The sequence below is a fragment of the Callospermophilus lateralis genome, chromosome 12, assembly GCF_048772815.1.
Source record: "Callospermophilus lateralis isolate mCalLat2 chromosome 12, mCalLat2.hap1, whole genome shotgun sequence".
NCBI lineage: Eukaryota > Metazoa > Chordata > Mammalia > Rodentia > Sciuridae > Callospermophilus > Callospermophilus lateralis.
In genome coordinates this window covers 66,842,169-66,862,999 of record NC_135316.1, presented here as the reverse complement: position 1 = coordinate 66,862,999, position 20,831 = coordinate 66,842,169, and the positions used below count along the sequence as shown (strand labels likewise).

The following is a 20,831-nucleotide window of genomic DNA, read 5'->3' as shown; positions in this document are numbered from 1 at the left end:
CACAAGCACATCAGATAGAACAGTTATCTCTAGGATATATAAAGTACTCAAAAACCTTAACATCAAAAAACAAATAACCCAATAAATAAATGGGCCAAGGAACTGAACAGAAACTTTTCAGAAGAGGATATACAATCAATCAAAAAAACATATAAAAAATGTTCATCATCTATAGCAATTAAGAGAAATGCAAATCAAAACTACTCTAAAATACCATCTCACCCCAATCAGAATGGCAGCTATCAAAAATACAAACAATACATGTTGGTGAGGATGTGGGGGGAAAAGGCACACTAATACATTGCTGGTGGGACTGCAAATTGGTGCAGCCAATCTGGAAAACAGTATGGAGAATCCCTGGAAAACTTGGAATGGAACCACCATTTGACCCAGCTATCCTACTCTGGTTTATACCCAAAGGACTTAAAAACAGGACCCAGCCACATCAATGTTTATAGCAGCACCATTCACAATAGCTAAATTGTGGAACCAACCCAGATGCCTTTCAGTAGATGAACTGATAGGGAAACTTTGGTATATATACACAATGGAACATTAGACTCAGCATTAAAAGAGAATAAAATCATGGCATTTGCAGGTAAATGGATGGAGTTGGAGAATATAATGCTAAGTAAAGTTAGCCAATCCCAAAAAGCCAAAGGCCTAATGTTTTCTTTGATATGAGGATGCTGACTCATAATGGTGATGGGGGCAGAGAATGGAAGAAATGGAGGAACTTTAGATAGGGCAAAGGGGAGGAAGGGGATAGGAGGAGGCAGGGGTAGGAATGATGGTGGAATGAGTTAGACATCATTACCCTAAAGTACATATATGAAGACATGAATGGTGTGAAAATACTTTGTGTTTAATCAATGACTTGAAAAATTGTGCTCTATATGTGTAATATAAAATGAATTGCATTCAAATTAGAATAAATAATTTAATTTTTTTTAAAAAGAATATTGTTGGCACCACCAGTGTCCCTCTTCCTAGAAGGAATCACTAACCTGACTCAAAGACTATGCTCATCAATCATTTCCTGGTTTTTTTTGTTTTTTGTTTTTTTGTTGTTGTTGTTGTTTTTTAGTGGGGAGGGGCACTTTCAAATTCACATTTGATTATAAGTTACAACAGAAAATCCAAGCTTAGAAATGTCCTATACAAAACAATGCTATAATACCAGAAACTGGTAATGGTGGTCTTTCTGGGGGAACACTTTGTGGCTGGAGAGGGATGAGATGACCACTTGTCACTGGACATTCTTATACCTTTTAGAATTTAATCTTATGTGTATATGACTCTTTCATAAAGGGAAGTAACAACTGTAATATAAAATAAAAAGGATAACAATGGTAAATCACATGGAGACAAAGGAAGAAAGGGAGGGAGAAAGATCAGTTCTACATATAAGTTTAACTATTTAAAGTGGCTAGAGCATGGTGGTACATACCCACAATCCCAGTGACTCAGGAAGCTGAGGCAGGAGGATCAAAGATTTCAGGACAGTCTGGACAATTTAGCAAGAGCTGGTTTCAAAATGAAACCAAAAAAGGGCTGGAGAGATAATTCAGTGGTAGAGTGAACCTAAGTTAAATCCTTAGTACTGAAGTGGGGGGGAAGTATTAAAAGTGATTATCTGGGAGGCAAAGGTGAGTTAAATATTAAAACATGAAAGCATGAAACAGCTAGTAAGATACTGAAGAACTCCAATACGTAATCCAAGTACATGAAGCCACTTTTCATCCTAAGAATATTTCTCAATCCTAAAAAACAAAAACAAAAAAATTTGATAGTGTTGTGGCAAACTATAGAACTAGGAAAGCAAAAGTCAATTCTGTCTACTCTCCCCAACAAAGGGTAGCTGTAACTTCAAAGGGCCAAACCCTTCCTACATAGGCCCTGGCCTAGACTTGCAATACAATGTCAAGTCATCTTGGTGATCTAGAAAGCCTCAATGCTTGGAATTTAAATTAAGATGCTCGAAGTTGCCCTCAGGCACCTGTGAGAAGCAAAAGGAAAACCTCTCTAGAGGAGATACTCCATCATTCAGGGATATGGAATTCTTTGAATCTTTTTTTTTTTTCCCTTGACCCCATGATTTTAATAACTACTATGGGGGAAAAAATAGTGTGTGGGAAAGTATGTATTGGAACACAAAGGTCATGAGCTGTTTGGATTTCTTATCAAACTTGCAGTAGTGATTAGCCAGCACCACAGAAACTGTTCCAAAGATGAGCATACTCCTTTCCTTCAGGGGGTCTCACCCATTTACACACAGCTGAGTTTATAAGCTGAAATCCACCACTAAATTCCACTCACTGATCCTTCTCCGGTAAGATCACTCCCGTAAGATCACAAGTTTCAATCTGTCTCTACTACAAGCTCTCTAGACATTTAAAGCACTTTCAAGGTCACCCCACATTTTTCTTCAGACAAAATGGCCTTTTTGTCTTTCAGTGAAAACAAGTTGACAGAATTTGAGCTCCTTCAACACACTGAAAAGTTGTGGACATAGATGGTTCAGCTCATCTCTGTGCTTTGTAAAATGGTAGTGGAGACTGAATGCAGGCATGATCTGACTCACCTGCCACGCCCTACACTTCAAATCAACTGTAGCATAACAAACTATACTTCCTGGGTTTGTCTGAGTGAGAGCCATCTAAGATTTTTAAGAGTTTTTTAAGATGTGCCACATCACATCATGCTCTAGATGGAATGGAAAAGCCCCAAAACTTCTCTCCTCAGGTTGTTAGTGTGTGCCTTTTGCTTTACTGGGGAAGAAAACTCCTTCCCCTGCCCAGTGCATTTTTCAGTGGTTTTTATTGAGCTCAAACCTAGTAGAAGCCTCAGCCCTCGTTTGATTACTGTTTCTAGCACCCAAGCCCCCATGACAGCAACCATTAGTATTTAAATAATTATTCATTTAATGACTCTCTGCCTCACTAAACTCCATAAAGGTAGGAACTAAAAGTATTAATAAATTAATACTGTAGCCTTTGTCATTCAAACATACTTCCACTCACAGTTGCAAATGATCCTAGGTAAAAGGAGAGAAAATAAAACTATAAAGCTATCATTGCAATCAAAATAAAAACAAAACCTTCAAATTAAAAAAAAAAAAACAAAACAGCAACAAGTACTTGTATAGCACATACCACATCTTAATTTTAGAAGTGTCACGGACTCCTTGGCACTCAGATATCACACAAAGTATCAACCTAAACATATTCAAAACCAAATTCTTGATCTCTGATCCCACTCTCATTCTGCCCTTTCACCAGGGCTCTGTATTGTAGTCAATTGTATGTGTGGCCTATCCATGCATATTAACAATTATGAGTGGGACTGTAAAGGTGACTGGCACTGGCCTTTTTCTTTTTTTTTTTTTTTCCGGCAGGGGCAGGGGGCTACCAGGGATTGAACTCGGGGGCACTCAACCACTGAACAACATCCCCAGTTCTATTTTGTATTTTATTTAGAGATAGGGTCTCACTGAGCTGCTTAGTGCCCTGCTTTTGCTGAGGCTGGCTTTAAACTTGTGATCCTCCTGACTCAGCCTCCCGAGCCAATGAGATTACAGGCATGTGTCACCGCACCTGACCTGGCCTTTTTCTTGTTAGAACCCTTGTAAAGGTAAAATTTCTAAGCTGATTCTAAGCAGCAGAGCCAGAGTTAAAGTGTAAAGGACCGGACATTGTGAAGTCTCTAACTGCAAGGCTTGGGTTAAAAAGTAAAAGATTATTGTTACAATTCCTCTGCTATCACGGAAACCTGCAATCCCTGTAGCTGTTAGGACAATACCCGAGCTGCCCAGTAAACATTCTCACTGGCTCCTCTGGTTGTCTAATAACCTGGGACTCTGTAAAATGGCACGTAGACATTACAAGTCCCAAAACCAATCAGTTTGAATGTGCACCCCACTTAGAAGTAACCAATCACCCCTGTCCAATCTGTTCCTGCCAACAAATGTGCTAACCAGGTCTCAGAGTTGTTGTTCAATTTTCCCGCGCCTCATGATGATTTGTTCTGATGTATGCAAAGCCCCCCCCCCCCCCCCCCCCCCTGCCCTCTCCAAAAAAGTGTACTTAAGCTCTGCCTGACCTCTGCTCAGGGCTCTGGGCTGCTCTATCTTCCTGAGTGAGCCTGGAGCCTCAGCATGCTGAATCAATAAAACCCCTTCTGCCAATTGCATGGAGCCGGTCTCTTGTGGTCTCTCCCTCCGACGTTTCGCTGGATCCTTACACCCTGAGCGCCGCTCTCAGTGTTTCTCATTCCCATCACTCCACACTTACATAAGAACTGGCATTTTCCCCTACCTTCTCAGAGCACTTAGCCACTTGAACCTATTTAGGCCTCACTGGATCTGATTGTCAATTCAACACCCTCTTTTCTCACCAGCTCTATATCAATTGCAGACTTCGTCATGAAACCAAAAGCCCCTCCTTCCAGTAGCCATGGTTTCTTAGGGTTCAAGGGCAGTGAAGAAGTCCACTTGGCTGCACTAGCTTAAGTAGCTTAACTGACCTCCCAGCATTTGCCACAAACTATCTAAGGTTGACTCAAAGAAAGGAACTCACAGGTAGGAAAACAATCATAACATTTCAGTCATACCCTAGTCCATGCTCACCTGTCCCACAAACATTCATATCCATTATAAAAAGAATAGAGGTAAGAGGCTAATTGGAGTTATTCAGGTAGCTTTTCCTTCTTCTGAAAAGATAAGCCTACAGCTTTTTAAGCTCTTAGTATTAGTTTATATATTTAGAAGTCCTGGGTTCATAGAATGTGTGTAAGGAACAGGGGAAGAACTAATTTTATATCAAGAAGGCCATGAAAATATAATATTGGTAGGAAAATATTTAAACCCATAGTTGTAAAAAAGCAGGTGTGTGTACTTTTGGAGAAAAATGTCAAATATGTGGTTTAGTAAAAGGACAGAAGGAAATCAAAACTTCTTTACTGCTCCTCTTGTTTCTAATGTTTGGCTATTATCCTCCAATGCTCCCAATCAGCATATTACAACAAAGTTATACCCTCAAGGTTGAAATGACCTATGACTTTCAGGTAGACAATGATCTACTGTATTAACCACAAGTTCTTTGGGAGCACATTTTCTAAATGTTATGAAGTCATAATTACTTTTTTCTCTTCATATAAAATGCCTCATTAAAATCTGAACACTATCTGGTATTCTAATATGCCAAGAGAATAATTCTACTTAAAAAAATGAAATGTAAATCTGACAGAATCTATTCTTGGTAAACCTATACTGGCTTCTCCTCTTCTCCATACACACACACACACACACACACACACACACACTCTCTCTCTCTCTCTCTCTCTCTCTCTCTCTCTCAATTTATTTTCTGCTCAGAAGCAATAAACTCAGAAGTCCGTAATTTCTAGAAATCCCTCCCCTGAGCATTCCTAAGGAGTTAGTAGAATGTTGTTCAGATTTTCAAAGCACATAACTCATCTGTTTTAAGTCAGAGGCTGCAGTCAAATATTCATGGGCCCCAGCAGACAACAGAAATAAGGGAATGTGGCAAGTTATTTAAGAAGGAAGAAGAGAACTTATACCAGGACTGAAGGGGCAGTGATCATTTGGATCCAGCCAAGTTGTTACCATGTTGGACTCCAATCAGTGTTACAGAGCTTTTCAATTCTTCAAGAAAATAAAAATATGAAACATATTTCAATGGGAAATCTCCTTGTTTTTAAGTGTCAGTAATTACTTTTAGAAGATATCACACTGGGCCAAAACATATCAATGGGCAGAATTCTCTTGAGTCCAGTCCATAATTCCTTGTTCTAAGGTTAATAATCCATTCAGGAGTTTGTTAATGGGGAGGTAGTGCAAAGACAAAAGTTAAGTCAGAAGGGGGGGGTTCCAATCCCCTCTTGCAATATTTATTTTTATTCTTTCCAGTCTAAATATTGTCTTCCTTGATTCAGAGAACAAAAGTTAAATAAGACCAGAGTGATTACAAAATTACAAGACAGATGGGGCTGGGGTTGTAGCTTAGCCATAGAGCACTCACCTAAAACATTCGAGGCCCTGGATTCGACCCTCAACACCAAATAAAAATAAATAAAATAAAGGTATTGTGCCCAACTACAATTAAAAATAAAAAATAAAAAAAATTGCAAGACAGAAAAAAAATGTTAAGATACTCTTTATTGTTCCTGCTATATAAATAACGTTGCAAAAAACACAAGATTTTTCCTCTTATCCTTTTCCGAGTATACAATATCCACACAACATAATAGTATGCAGTATTCATCTCTAGATATAAGACAGCTTCACTTAAAAATCTAAAAAAATTTTCAAGCCCTGACACTCCCTCTTCTCTCTATCTTAGCTAAGACACAAATTACAAATGAAGCCAGGCATGATGGCACAGACCTATAATTCCTTGGTAATTCCAGAGGTGAGGCAGGATGATGCCACGGTTCCAGGCCAGTCTAGGCTATTTAGTGAGACCTGTCTCAAAAGCAAAATAATAAAGGCTGGCAATGTAGCTCACAGATAACAAGCCCCTGGGTTAACCCCCAGTACCATACACACGAAACAAATCATAAATGATCACTTTGTTAAATAAACTTTAGCCACATTTCCCATTCTTTTGAGCCATTTTTCCTTTTTGGAATTATAATCAATGGAATCTCTTTCTTATTTTTTTGTATTTGTTCATTGTTTTCTTTGAGAAAGCGACATACTTACACAATGCCTTCTCATTGTTTGGCATTATTTCCTAGAATTTTGAAACAGTTATGAAAATGTAACAACTATTCTCTGGGTTTAAAATACTTAGGACAGTAAAATAAAGTGACAAGCCATACTTGTATGTTCCTATAATGGCCATTATACACTTGTCCATAACCACAGAATGTGCAATATTAAGACTGAATTCATACTAAACCACAGGCTCTGGGTAATAATGGTGTGTTAACACAAGCTCACAGGTTGTAATAAATGTCCCAAACTATTGTGGGGTGTTGGTAGTGAAGGAGGCTAGAGGTATGAGATGAAGGCAAAGGAAAATTATTTTTTGCTCAATTTTTCTATGGATATAAAATTGCTCTGAAAAAAACAGTCCATTTAAAAGGAAGAAAAAGAAAAGGAAAACAAAAAAACTTAAACCAAGTTAAATCCCAATGGTAAAAAAACAGGAACTAACTTTTGAGTTTCTCGTGTGACTTATGCAACAGGGTATCTCTACACACTTAGAAGGAGTGCTCAAACCAGGCCAGAAGAATTTCATAACTATGCTCATGTACAAGGCAATCATAACACTCTACTTTGTGTTAAATCCAAAACAGACAGGGCAGCCAGGCTTTGGAGTTATATACATCAGCACTTGGAGGCAAATATTAATAGGTAGAATTCAGTGTCCAATCAAAAATATTCCTAATTTCTCTTGTTCTCAAAAAACATGATATGAACATTTAGATCCTTTAATGTCTTCTATCTTGGCAGTCTTATATGCCTTTGCTCTTGTCCAGTAGAGAATATTAACAAGATATTACAGGATGAAAACCAAGTTTAGACATTTCTTAAATTTATTGAATTCTTAGTTGGGAGAGGAAAAAAAAATCACAGGCTTAAACAACTGTAAGATAAAAGAACAAATAATTGCAAATTATTACAAAAGTAATTTCTGAAACATTTTTTTTAGCTACTACTAACAAAATTTTAGTGCATCTTAAAGTTCATATTTTGATAAGCAAACATTAAATTACTGAAGAGGGAAAAAAAGTTACAATTAAACAGTACAAGATTATAATGTAGTAACTGAGCACAGCCAAATAAACAGCTATAATTATTCAAGGCTGCTTTTGCTATATATCTAGGAATTAAACAAGAATGTGGATTATTTTAACACTGCACAGTTAACCAAAGTTAGCAAATTCAGCAATATTAAAACTGGGCATTAAATAGTATTCAACATTACAACAGAAACAAAATGAGAACTTCTAGAATCACAACTCTATTCATATGAAAGGAATGTACATGGATGGTAAACAAATAAATAAATAAAGTGACAAGAGTGACTAACACTGCATCTGCATCTTCACAGCAGGAATACAGTAAATGAGTGAATGCTCACAGAGATTTTGCTGAAAATGAGAAAAAATACATTTCACTCTACAGTACAATTTTTCTAATTTCTCCTGCTGCTCTAATTCTCTTGTGCTGATGACAGGTGGACAGGGTTTTTAAAGGAAAGTATTTTCCCTACCCTGAGTATGGATGCATCACATTTAAAAAAATTCTGTGTAAAGTTTTCTTTGAAAAACATAAAATGTAAAGTGATATACTGCTGGGAAACTGATGATATTAAGTGGAATAATAATATTATCTAAATAATTAAGCAGACATTTGAATCTGGACTCTGATGATGAATGAAGATTAAACTTGGCATTTAAGAAATATGCCCTAACATCAAAGTCACCTAATGTCAAATGGGTAAACTATCTTTCACTTTATACATGGTGCACTTAATAGGGAATTAAATTCTCCTAACAGCAACATAAAACCCATATGTAAGCAGAATAAATGTATTATGAATTGAGTTTAATTTACATCAAATATCTAGAAAGGTAAGTAGAACATGTTTCAAAGTATAAAGATATCACATATCATCACTGAGTGAACACTCTCAAATGTTTTATAACACCATTAAATCATATCAAACCATCCAATAGATAGTTATCTTCATATGTAATTTATAAATGAATCATCCTTTGAAAAAATCAGGAAATATTTTCAGTATCAACATTACTAATACCAAAAATGTAAATGTAATTTAAACCTGGCTTAGGGAAAGAACTACATGAAAGACTTGTATTCTTTTTTTTTTTTTTTTTAAGCTATTGCTAACAAAATTTTAGTGCATCCTAAAGCATATTTTGCCAAGCAAAATACTATTCTGAAATAATAAAGGTCTGAAATAATATTCTGGAAACTCCTTGTCAAAGGTATCATTCACTTTCTTTCCACAGTTGGCAGGACAATTTTGAAATGGAAAAGCAAAAGAATTCAGCTCATTGCACAACACAATTTTTAACAGTTCTAAAGACATATTTCATTAGGACCAAAATGAACAGAATGGCAATATTACAATGTTACAATATAAATATGTCAAAGTCAATTTGTAATAAAATAAGACAGAGCTATCCTCAACACAGTTGTTCTGAAGACTGAGCAACCAAACAGATCTAGAGTGTCTCTGGAAACCAGTCACAAAGTGCTTTTAAAGAAAGTTTAGACTGTACTTAATAAAGAGATACTGCTCTATTCATAAACATTTTCTCTATATATAAGTATGCTGAACCCACACCTCTTTTCACACCTATCAATAGTTAATATTTTCTCTATCCCCCTGCACTGAATTGATTTAAGTATGGAGTTCCACTATTATTACCACACATGCTAATACCTAATGATTGGCCTGTATTCAGGTAATGGTTAAATAGGGGAACTCTGAACCCAGCACAGCTCCAGCAAAAAAAAAAAAAAAAGAGGAATAACCTTACTTCAAAGCGATTATTCTATTAACAGAAATAAGCATTTTCAAACAGAGTTTTACAAAACGACACTAAATTATCATGTTACTTTAAAAGAAATTCAGAACTCAGTTTTGCTGTTAATCAAACCCAAACATACATCCAAATTACTAAATCAATTTGAAAGTTACTTGTAAAACTGCAATCTAAACTTGATAATCAACTAATCTACCTTATAGTTAACAAAAGCAAACATTCCTGGTCCTAACATTTAAAACCCAATCCAGTGCTTCCTCAGACAGAAACAATTCTGGTTATACATTTCCTGCTTTTTCTTCACCTTTAAAAATACTTGAAAAACCTTTAGGAAAATTATGTTTAAAGCCACCCCTGTGTCTGTATTTTAAACTGAGAAAAACCAAAGCTTACAATACAACCTCAAAATATTTAAATAGCTTTTGACATTTTTCTTAAAAAGCAAATTTGAGTCTTTCAATATAAAACACATTTCTCTACCATAATTTTTAATTTGAATTAATCTAAGTGCCCTGATTTCCTACTCCCTGGCAGATGCTATGTTTTCTACAGCTTCCAGAACTGTCAGTGCTCAGGAAAAAAGAAAATGCAATGGAACAAAATTAAAGCCTCCACAGAAAGTGACTCACACTCAATTACAAAATCCACTAGGAGAAGAACCCAAAACTTACACATACTAACACACACATACAAAACCAAGACATAATCTCAGTCTTCTTATTCATGTCAACTTGCAGTTTTTGAAGATAAAGTATTAGGAAATGGAGAGCCCAGAAAAATCATGTCAAAACTTTATAAAACAGTAGATATATTTCACTGGAAGATGGAAAATCCCCATTTTTCTAGGAAAAAAAATAATTCCTGATAAAGGAGGGAGTTTTTTTAAAAATCCAACAATGAAAACCATTATTAGGATCCTCTGAATGTATTTCCATGTTTAATATTTATTTTAAAAATTTGAATGTTTTGCAACCTTAACCTCAATTATAGGATAAAAGACAAAAATTTTTACTGCACAATCTTCATAAGCATTTTATTTTGAAGCACCTTTTTAATGTTAAATAGTGGGTTTCTAACTAAGAAAAAAAAAATAAAAAAAATAAAAAAAAAGAAGAAGAAGAAAAAAAAAACCACTGGCAAGATTCAAGTTCTCCTTTGAACACACACAGATACTCACTTTCATGCCGGGACTATCAGCAGCACTGGCAGATAATGTCCTTTTGATGGAAGGCTGGGAAAACTATAGTTTTTGATGTTTACAAAAACCTAAAACACTAAAGTTTTTTACTAAGAAATTAAAATTTGGGGAAATCAAGAAACTTCTAATAGCTAATCTATGTTAATAAAACTGATTTTTAAAAAAGCAGGACCAAAGCCTATGAATCTACTGAAATCAAAAAAGGCTCAATTTTACTTTTGATGTCAGATAGTCATTAATCAGATACCATTTGTATGCAAAAGAGCAAAACTCTCTTTATCATGGAAACTCCTCCTCAGCCACCTCAGTGTAGTTTCAAGCAGCTATGTGTATGCAAAAAGAATGCTGTTAGACAATGCCCTCAAAACCTCCCAGTTGACATTCCTCCACATATGCGTTCTTAGGGTCCTAACACACTACACAACCATACAGAATAGGTGAAGATAATATTTTGACAGAGATTACAAAAGTATGAACTATATACACTGTGAGGACAGAAAGCACTTAAAAGCTATATTTACTTTCCTCCCAATTTACTTAAAACGTTAATATTAACTACTCAAATTTTATCCTAAGTATGTTTATCTGTTTCTTCCCCTCCCAAAACAAATAATAAAATATACTGTTTGGGGGTTTGTTCTATGCATTTTCCAAGAGCCAATCAAACAGAGACTTGCATCTCTCCTCAGTGGAAGCCTTTTCCACCACTTCGTAGTATTTAAACACAGCCTGCAGGACGTCTCCCACTTTCCATCCTTTTTCTTGTAATCGTTTTGAAAGCTAAGAAAGACAGATATGTCAAAAGTTAGGAGAAAATAATTTTATAACAAAGTTTTTATTTTATCATTAGATAAAACAGAATTCTACTGCTTCCAACTAAATATTGTTTCCCAGTTATACTAAGATCTTATCCTCTAAAGCATCACCCCTTTACCCAAATTAAACATTATCACTTCCTGCCCTTTATAAATACATCTCTTCCACAGAATGAGACTTTGGGACTGCTGGGAGACACAACTCCACAAACCTCACCCCAGGGACAGTCTGTGTGGGAGTGCAGAGGCTTACTCTCTACAGGAAATTCTTCACCTAACTAAATACATCTGCCACAACCTTAATTAGGAACATAAAATAATAAAGATAATGTCAAACTTAATAAAAGGATGTGGATTTTCCTTCCACAACATATAGTGTGGTTTTATTCTGGAAGACACACTCCAGCCTCAATGGAAACAAGGTTTTCTAAGTTAAGAAATGTTAATGTCTCAACACAAAAATAAGTAAATACAGTTTTAAATAAACTCTACTGAGACTAATCAGAACATGACTTCATTAACTTTTTTGTCTATTTACTCTATAAGTTCTTAAGCTTTGAAAGATCAGTAATTTAAATTTTGAAAAGCTACTTTAATTTTCTGTAAGTAAATATGCTTATCCTTTTTTATTTTTAAGTTGTTGGTGGACCTTTTTTAAATTTATTTATCTATATGTGGTACTGAGACTCAAATCTAGCACCTAACACATGCTAGGCAAGTGTTCTGCCACTGAACCACAAACCCAGTCCCATATTTACTTTAAAAAAAAAAAAAACAGCTTTATTGAGATAGAATTCACATACAATTGTGTTTAGTATAGTCACCAAGAGGAATGCAACTATCACCACAATCAATATTAGAACATTTTTCCTCATCAAATCAAATGGAAAGTCCTACCTGTCAGAATTTAATCCCCATTTCTTCTCAACACCCCCTATCCAAGGCAACCACCAATCTATTTTTGGCCTCTGGAGATTTAATCTACTTTGGGTATTTCATATAAACAGAATCATAAATTATGTGTGGTCTTTTGTGACCACCTTCTTTCACTTAGCATAATTATTTTAAGGTTTTACCACTGTGCAGCATGTTTCACTATTTCATTACTTTTTATTGACAAACAATGCTCCAATGTGTGAATATACCACACTTATCAATTCTACAGTTGATGGATACTTAGGACATGCCTACCTTTTACTTATGTTGCTAAGGACATTTGTGCACAAGTTTTTGTGTGGATGCATGTTTTCATTTTTCTTGCACATACACCTAGTAGTAGAAATTGCTGGGTAACATAATAACTGTATTCAATTTTCTGAGGAACTGTCAGGATGTTTTCCAAAGCAATTACATCATTTTAGATTCTCACATCAATATATGAAGGATCTAATTTCTCTGCATCCTTGCCAATTCTTGTTATTACCTTTCTGATTATATTCCTCCTACAGAGTGGGAAGCTCACAGTGGTTTTGATCTGTGTTTACCTAACAGCTAATGAAGCTGACCATCTTTTCACATACTTGGCCATTATAATTCAGATTCTCTGCCCATTTTTAATTGGATTATCTGCCTTTTTTTATTAAGTTATAAGAATTCTGTATATATGTAGGTAAAGACTGTTATCAGACAATTTGCAATTTTTTTCCATTCTGTGAGTTGTCTTTTCACTTTGTTGATAAGTGTCCTTTTAAGCACAAAAAAGTTTTTAATATTAATCTATTTTATATTTTTCACTTATGTAAGTAGACTTTTATATTTTTTGTTTCTATATGATTATCTCTCATTTTCTATTTATGCTTATGGTAACAATGTTTGTTCTACTTAACAGTGTAAATATCAGAATTATTAGTATATGATGGATAAAGACACAAAATAAAGTATTTCTATTATCCTTATTATCATCAAAGATATTCTGTACTTGCCTCTTAACTGCTTCATCTTCTTAAAAAATGTATGCCTACCTGCTCAGTTCTAACAATTCTCCTACCCATACTTTCCCCTTGATAATTCATCTCCTGAGCACTCCTTTCTATCCTGTTTTCTCTTTCTGCTCCAAACCGAAACCTACACTGAAAAAGTCTAATGTAAGTAAAAATAAGATAAGACTAATGTAATTTGTCTAATGTAAGACAAAATACACACATAAAAAAGTATGTATATAATGTCTTCTCACATACTTCTTTCTCAACAATATCTTCCTAAATTCTGAATCAGAAAATAAGAGTAACTGGAATATTCCGTTTTTGTTATTATTGATCCACCAAACTTGGTTATTCACTAGACTATTTTACACCCTATAAAATTAAACCAAAGTTTTCAATAAAGACAATTATGGAGGGAAAAAAGACCTTAAGACTGTAAACTGAAAATCTTGATTAAACAAGTGTTTAGCACATACTAAGCACTCAATAAAAATATCTTGTTTAAACTTTGATTGGCTTTTGAAAACGAATACTCGGGAAACTAGATTATCAGAGAAAGAATCTTATTAACTATTAAGAATAATTACGAATCAAATAAATACAGAGAATAACTCAATCTTTCATAGGAACCATAAAATGCCTATTGAATGGCATATTAGTTAGAGAACTTAGTGCATGCCCAGCATGAAGCTAAGAGTTTTGCTTTTTTACAGGTATTATATTAAAACTTTGCAAATCCTGTAAGGTAGATTCTATACTTAAATTTCCATAGTGCAACTAAGGAAACTAAAAATTAAACTAGTTAATTTCCCCACGGTTATATTGCTGGAAAGTAGCAGAACTGACACCTGAACCCAAACTGCCAACTCCACAGACTAAGCATATAATCACTTTGCCAACAGGCATCTTACTACACTAACAAGATGACAAGAACATTACATACTGTCAAATGTATCCTCACAACCACTACATAAGGTAAGAACTTACTAATACAAACTCCTTCTTTGAAGAGTCATGAAAATAGAGCTCCGCAACTTCAGCCTCAGAAGCAACTAGCCACTGAAGAATAATCCTCAAGTGGGGGTCCACTGTGCATGGTTCCATGTCAATGTTTGTAATTAGCAGAATCTTTCCATCTTGCTCCAAACCTAATACATTTAAACAATATGAAGCGAAACTCATCAATTCAACTCATAATACTTTGGTTTCCAAGTAAATACAAATATATTTCAATGAATGCTTTTCTTAACCATACCATACTATTAACAAAATATTTCTCTGAAAGGGAAAAATGATGCTAAAACAAAGGAATAACTTTGATCTTTTAGTGACAGCACAATTGTGAAATACTATTGTAAGGTACTGAATTCAAATACTATATATGCCATAATTTATGTCAAATTATGACCCACAGGTAAAAGGAGAGAAAATAAAGCTATCATTGCAATCAAAATAAACATGAAACAGAAACAATCTGAAAGAAAAGCAGCAAAGCGTGGTATAACATATTATATCCTAAGTACTATTCTAAATTTTTTTATATATAAAATCCTTTAATCCTCACAAACACCCTATGAAGTATCACCACCTTTATTTTACAGGTAAAAGTAAGTTTTCAGGCCAAGAGAGACCCAGACTCTTACAATGGAAAATGACTAAGCAAGGATATGAACACTGGCAATGTGGCTCCACACTCAATCACTTCATTCTTTAGGCAAAATAGTGTTTGTGAAGTGGGTGGGGGATGTCATATGTAACCACTTAAATCCCAAAAGCCAGACCATGAAATTTTCTAGTACAGCCTAATATTAAAAAGGTGCTGCTCTCAAGTTTATTTTCTTGTTTAATGACAATTAGGTTTTTAACACAAAGAAGGATGTTTCCCTGCTGACTACAAAAATAATAACTTGTGGACCAAGATCATGTATTTATCACTTCTGCTTAAGGATGATTAATAGGGACTGCTGAGACCTGGACTCCTGACTCCACAAGAGGTGAGCTCCTGAGGCACACTCGTAGATTTTGTGTTAATATGTTACCAATAATGGAAAGGCTGTTGGTGGATATTCCTGGTTTTCTGTTACAGTCTGCAAGCCATTCTAGATCACTACTAAATCATTTTTAGGATTGATGATGGCCTCTAATTTTAAAACTTTGGTTCGTATTATTCTCTAGAAATATATTTATCATCTCTTCCCTCCCTTCTCTTTAACAATTCTCATTCAAAAGTAGTTGTACACAGTACAAGACATGGTCTCTGAGTCAATCTGTAAATCCTGCAAAGGTCAGGAGTTGGAAGCTAGATCACCAAATTCTCTGTACTGTTAGTGTTTCCCAGTTCAGGGTTGCCTGACCTGACAGGAAACCTCAATGGCTCTTTCTTTAGAGAGGTCACTTACCACTAGTGAAAAGGAAAGGAGCTGATGATACCATGCAACTATATAAAAAAGGTTTGTTGCCTTAGGATTTCCAAAATTTTTAATCTTTCTGTAAATCCAGAGAAATATGTCCTTTAACAAATTTGAAAAAGTTAGCTATAACTTTCTATGTAATGAGAAATACCTATGATGATCTTAAAATCTGAGTAATGACTAACTTGCATATAATTAACCTTCTTATTTATACCTACTCACAAAAGAAATCCAGAATAGCCTGGGTGGTGTCAAAAGAAAATTTTTAAAATGAAATTCATATTTATATAAACTTCTATCTCTTTCTGCCTAATAATTCTTCAGTAAAGTTAGTTATGCAATACTAATTCATGGAGAAATACTTACCACATGCATTTATACCATGTATATATAGCCTTTGGAATAATTCTGCTCACAGGTGTTACTTGGGAAAAAGTACACAACTTTTATAGACAAAGACAATACATTTTTAGTAAACAAAAATAAAGCAAGCATACCTAGTCTATTGCTAATTCTAAAAATACTGTTCTATGCTGATTTTATATTTGATGAGAAAAACTTTCTAGACTTCCTACAGGAAGAATGTCTAATACACAAAAGACAATAAAATTAATAATAATCTTAAATATGATGATTTTAGGTTAAAAAATGGGATGTAATTTTCCCAAAGACATTTGAAGATAAAACTGATTGGAAACTCAACAGTTTTATAAAGTACATTTCAAGAAATTCTTTTCAGCATTTTCTCAGTTTGCCTACTTCTAAAGAAAGAACAAAAATCCACTGGTTCAAAACAGCATAAATATATTTTATTTATATGTGCTACTCTATAGAAGATGTTATTAGTATTTTCATTTTTCAGGAAAAATAAGATTTGGAGGCAAAATTAAACAATTATCTGAATACAACATAAACTCCATTTCAATGTGAAAATATTCTAGATTCACAAGGCATTCTAATATATGAATTAAGGATTAAAAGTCAATGACATCTAGTATTGAGATATGTGGAACTATATTTATTAAGGAAGGCTTTAATATTTTCCTCCCATATACATATGCATGAGTATAGAACTGGAATTAAGGAATAAATAATTACAGGGGCACTTAGAAGTATCTTTTCACTTTTACTTATTCATGCCAGTCTGGCATGAAACATTAGTTCTAAAAATTACCAGTTTGGAAGGAAAATACTATGAGAGTAATATGCCATAATTATACCAAATTATAACATGAGTAAGGATTTTAGATCTTTATATTTTGAAAATGACAACAATGTGGAGAGATTATCATATATTTCTTCTCAAATAATTGAATAATTCTTTAAAAACAGTCCAGTCTTTACACCAATGAGTACTTTACTAGTGGCAACCAAACAATACAAACTGCTCAAAAGGACCTATACCAGGGGCTGGGGACATAACTCAGTAGGTAGAGTGCTTGCCTCACAGGTTCAATCCCCAGCACCACAAAAAAAAAAAAAAAAACCCTAAATCCGGACAAAGTATCTGATGAAGATGCACAAATACAAACTGTAAAAGACTCCTCCAGGAAATCTTATACAAAAAACAAGCAAACTCTTTGAAAAAACAAACTGTCAGTTACCTTCTACATTGTCCTCATGATCTTCATCTTTCTCATCTTCTCCATCACTTTTTGAAGAAAATAGCAGCATTTAAAAAAAAGGGGGGGGGCTTAATTAATAATTAATAAACTACTTCTTGGAAATGTAAGAAATGAATGTTACAATAGGACATATGACAATTTGGAAAGGGGAGAAATGACAAAAAAAGGAAGCATTGCTTCTCACATCATTTCATGTTAAAATTTGAACTGCAAATGATGCCTAAAGTTATCAATAACCAAGAAGTCCTAACTTACCATTATGTTTAGAGCCAAGTAATTTCTTAATAAAATTGAATTTAAAATAATTTAAAGCTAAACTATTCTAATTTGATTTTAGATAATATGGCATTTGAATATTATAGAAGTCATAAATAATAAAAAATTAGCACTTCTATTGGTGCCACTTACATATATTTTTAACACAATAAAAACATTTTTCTATGCTTTCATTATGTATAAAATAAAACTACATATCAAAAAAAAAAAAAAAGAAAAAAGAAAAGCCAACAGAAATCCTGTAGGAAGCAAGCTCTTTTTAATGAAATAATAATTGGTAGAATGAAAAATAGCAAGCAGAGAAACACATGCATACAGTCACACATTTTGCAATTAGATGTCAGTCACGTCTTAGCATAGTTGAATTGTTTCATTAGATGTAAATTTATCAAGCAGAATCATGTCAAAATATAGGAGAAAAGCAGGTTGATAAATACTGGTACTGTAACCCACATTCTCTTTAAAAATATGACATCATGCATTAGTGGTGAAAGACTCATCAGTTTTTAAGTTTCTAGACTGGACCAACCTGTCTGATGTTGGAAAGGATAAATTGTCCTCATACAAATCTCCTTCTAAACCAAGACTGCTCCAGCTACTGCTGTTACCATTACTGCCGGAGGAAGAAAAGAACAGAGCTGAACTAGTAGTGAATAGTTAAAACCACCTTGGTTTTCCTTGGAACAGCTTCTGTCCTTGATAATTGTGCATGTCCTGAAGCTGCCACAATAGAGTAGCATCCATCCACTGAGCAGACGAGAGGTCATCACTGCTACTCTAACGAGTACCTGACAGGATCAGAGACTCAAAAGGTTTTTTTTGTCCTCCATTCATCATGTAAATTATTCTAAGCTTACAATTATTTTGCAAACAAAGACAATAGAATGATTTTCAAGACAGGAAACAAATGGATGATGAAATTAATTTTTATGGCTAATCTTAGGATATGATTTGTAAAAAGGAAATACTTTCCAGTTTGCATAAAGTTTAAAAAGAAAACAAGATTAAGATTCTTTCAACTTTTTAAATAGAGTTAAACTACTGGCTTACTACAGGTTTGGGTGAGGAATATGGAGGAGACAGAATGAATAAACCAAAACATAGTCTCAAATAGATGTTGTTTTCTAGTTTTAAAATATTCTTATTATGTCAATTACTTTTACTTTTTACATTATGTGTAATTCAGTAGGTGGCAAATAACATACATTTTCTTCAGAATAAAGCTAGAATAATCAAGGCTTAATCACACTTGTCTGATCCACCAGTCACTGATACCACATTCAGATAAATTCTTATGCTACCTAACCAAAAGAAGAAGAAACCAACTATATTCTATAACTGCAGCAAAGCAATTTTTTTAAAAAAGCAACAATGTTCAGAAACAAAATTAAATTCAATTTTTCAGATTAAAACCTTCAACATGCAATTTTTTAAAAATTCTAATCATTCCTAATTATTAAAATAATTAGTAAGCACATTAGTTTGCAGTGATAAGCGGCTATATCTCCTGATATTAGGCTAGGCAGTTATAAAAATAAATATTAAAACCAAAATGAAATTTTGCTTCTAAAGAAATTAACATTCAATCATTATATGTGCATCAGTAAATATTGACAAGGTTACCAAAAAAGGATGATTACTTAAAGTTCTAACAGTTTCCAATCAATCTCAAATAATTTACCTATCTATATTCACACTAATAGCATCAAATTGTCACAAACCATAATATATTACAGAACAAAAGTTAAAACTGAGCAGTATTTTAACATACGTTCAAACAAATATAGCTCTATTATAAAACCATTAAAACAACCAAGAGTCTTATCCATGCAGTCTGTTGTCAGACAAACTAAAAATGAGAAAATATAGAAATATAGAATGAACGAACAGCTGTGTGCCAGAGAAACAGAAAATTAATGATCTCAAAAATTGAACTTACATCTATCAATAGTATTATTAAACAAAAACAAGTTACTAAATTAAAATTTTATTCATTGCCTAATAACAATAATGCTTTCTCCATTTAATTAAAATAAAAATCTACCACCATAAGCATTAGATGAACATGAAAACAAGTAACAACTAAATAATGTAAAGACTTAAACTTCAAAATCTCTATCACCTCATCTCCTCCACCCTTTTGCTACTCAAAATGGGTCTGACTTAAGATCAGTTATTTATAAAAGACTACTTCAAACTACGATGACAATATAATTTTTCATCTAACTAGGGTACTTGAAAATGTAAGAAGATACCTTTAAAACTTATACCAAAACGGGAGAAATAAACCAGAACTGGCCTGAGTAAGCTGGAAGATATGATCATCCTCCATCCCAACACTGGGAAAAAAAAAATCTTCACATAATAGACTATTTCATTCTTGAAACAATTTATCACTTCCATCATTTCCTTTTCTGCCTTTTCATATTTCCTTTGTCTAGAACCAGCATACTTACACTCTCAAACCAATCATAGTCAAGTACAAAACTCTTAATTGTGGCTTTCAGTCATAGGAAGACTACTATTAATTCTATCACATCTCATACAAAATATTTCAAGAATTCTGCAAGTTCAGCCCCATCTCTTAACTAGTGTAACACATAACTTGTAACAATCACAAACCACTTGAAATATTTGAGATTACAGACCAGTTCTCTTACTAAATAATAATACAATCCTCCTAAACACATATGCAAACCTGAAATTACTGTTTTTTTAATTTGTTGTCATTTATTTTCTACCTAGAGTGAAAGTGCAAGGAGTTTATCTCCCATCTTGATCTCTGTATATAAAGGAACAGCACATAGAGCAAATGTCACCAAAAGATACAAAATGTAAAGCAATCTATCTTTAGATTCTAATGAAATCATCGAAGAGACTTATCAAGCAAGTAGATTTTCAGGACTCTCTACTGACCTAATGAATCAATCTCTGAAGGTGAGGCCCTGGAAATTATGTCCAGCAAGCACACCACCAACCCAGGATGAGCCCCACAGTCTTTTTCTTTCTGCCCACATCTTAATACCAAATAAAATCAT

General features: G+C 34.0%; 1 protein-coding gene across 5 annotated transcripts in view; it reads right to left on the bottom strand.

Annotated features, from left to right (window-relative positions):
* Positions 1-7,585: 7,585 nt before the first annotated feature.
* Positions 7,586-20,831, bottom strand: part of Akap11 (A-kinase anchoring protein 11) — a 48,157-nt gene continuing 34,911 nt past the window's right edge. For 3 of the 5 annotated variants that reach the window (XM_076872296.1, XM_076872297.1, XM_076872298.1), the window contains 4 exons: positions 18,323-18,406; positions 17,497-17,543; positions 14,469-14,629; positions 7,586-11,524 (listed from right to left, as the gene is read on the bottom strand). In XM_076872296.1, the coding sequence (XP_076728411.1) occupies positions 11,384-11,524; positions 14,469-14,629; positions 17,497-17,543; positions 18,323-18,406 (433 nt within the window). In that variant the 3' untranslated portion in view covers positions 7,586-11,383. Of the gene's footprint in view, positions 11,525-14,468; positions 14,630-17,496; positions 17,544-18,322; positions 18,407-20,831 lie in introns of those variants that run through there. The other 2 variants (XM_076872299.1, XM_076872301.1) reach the window with 2 other exon arrangements.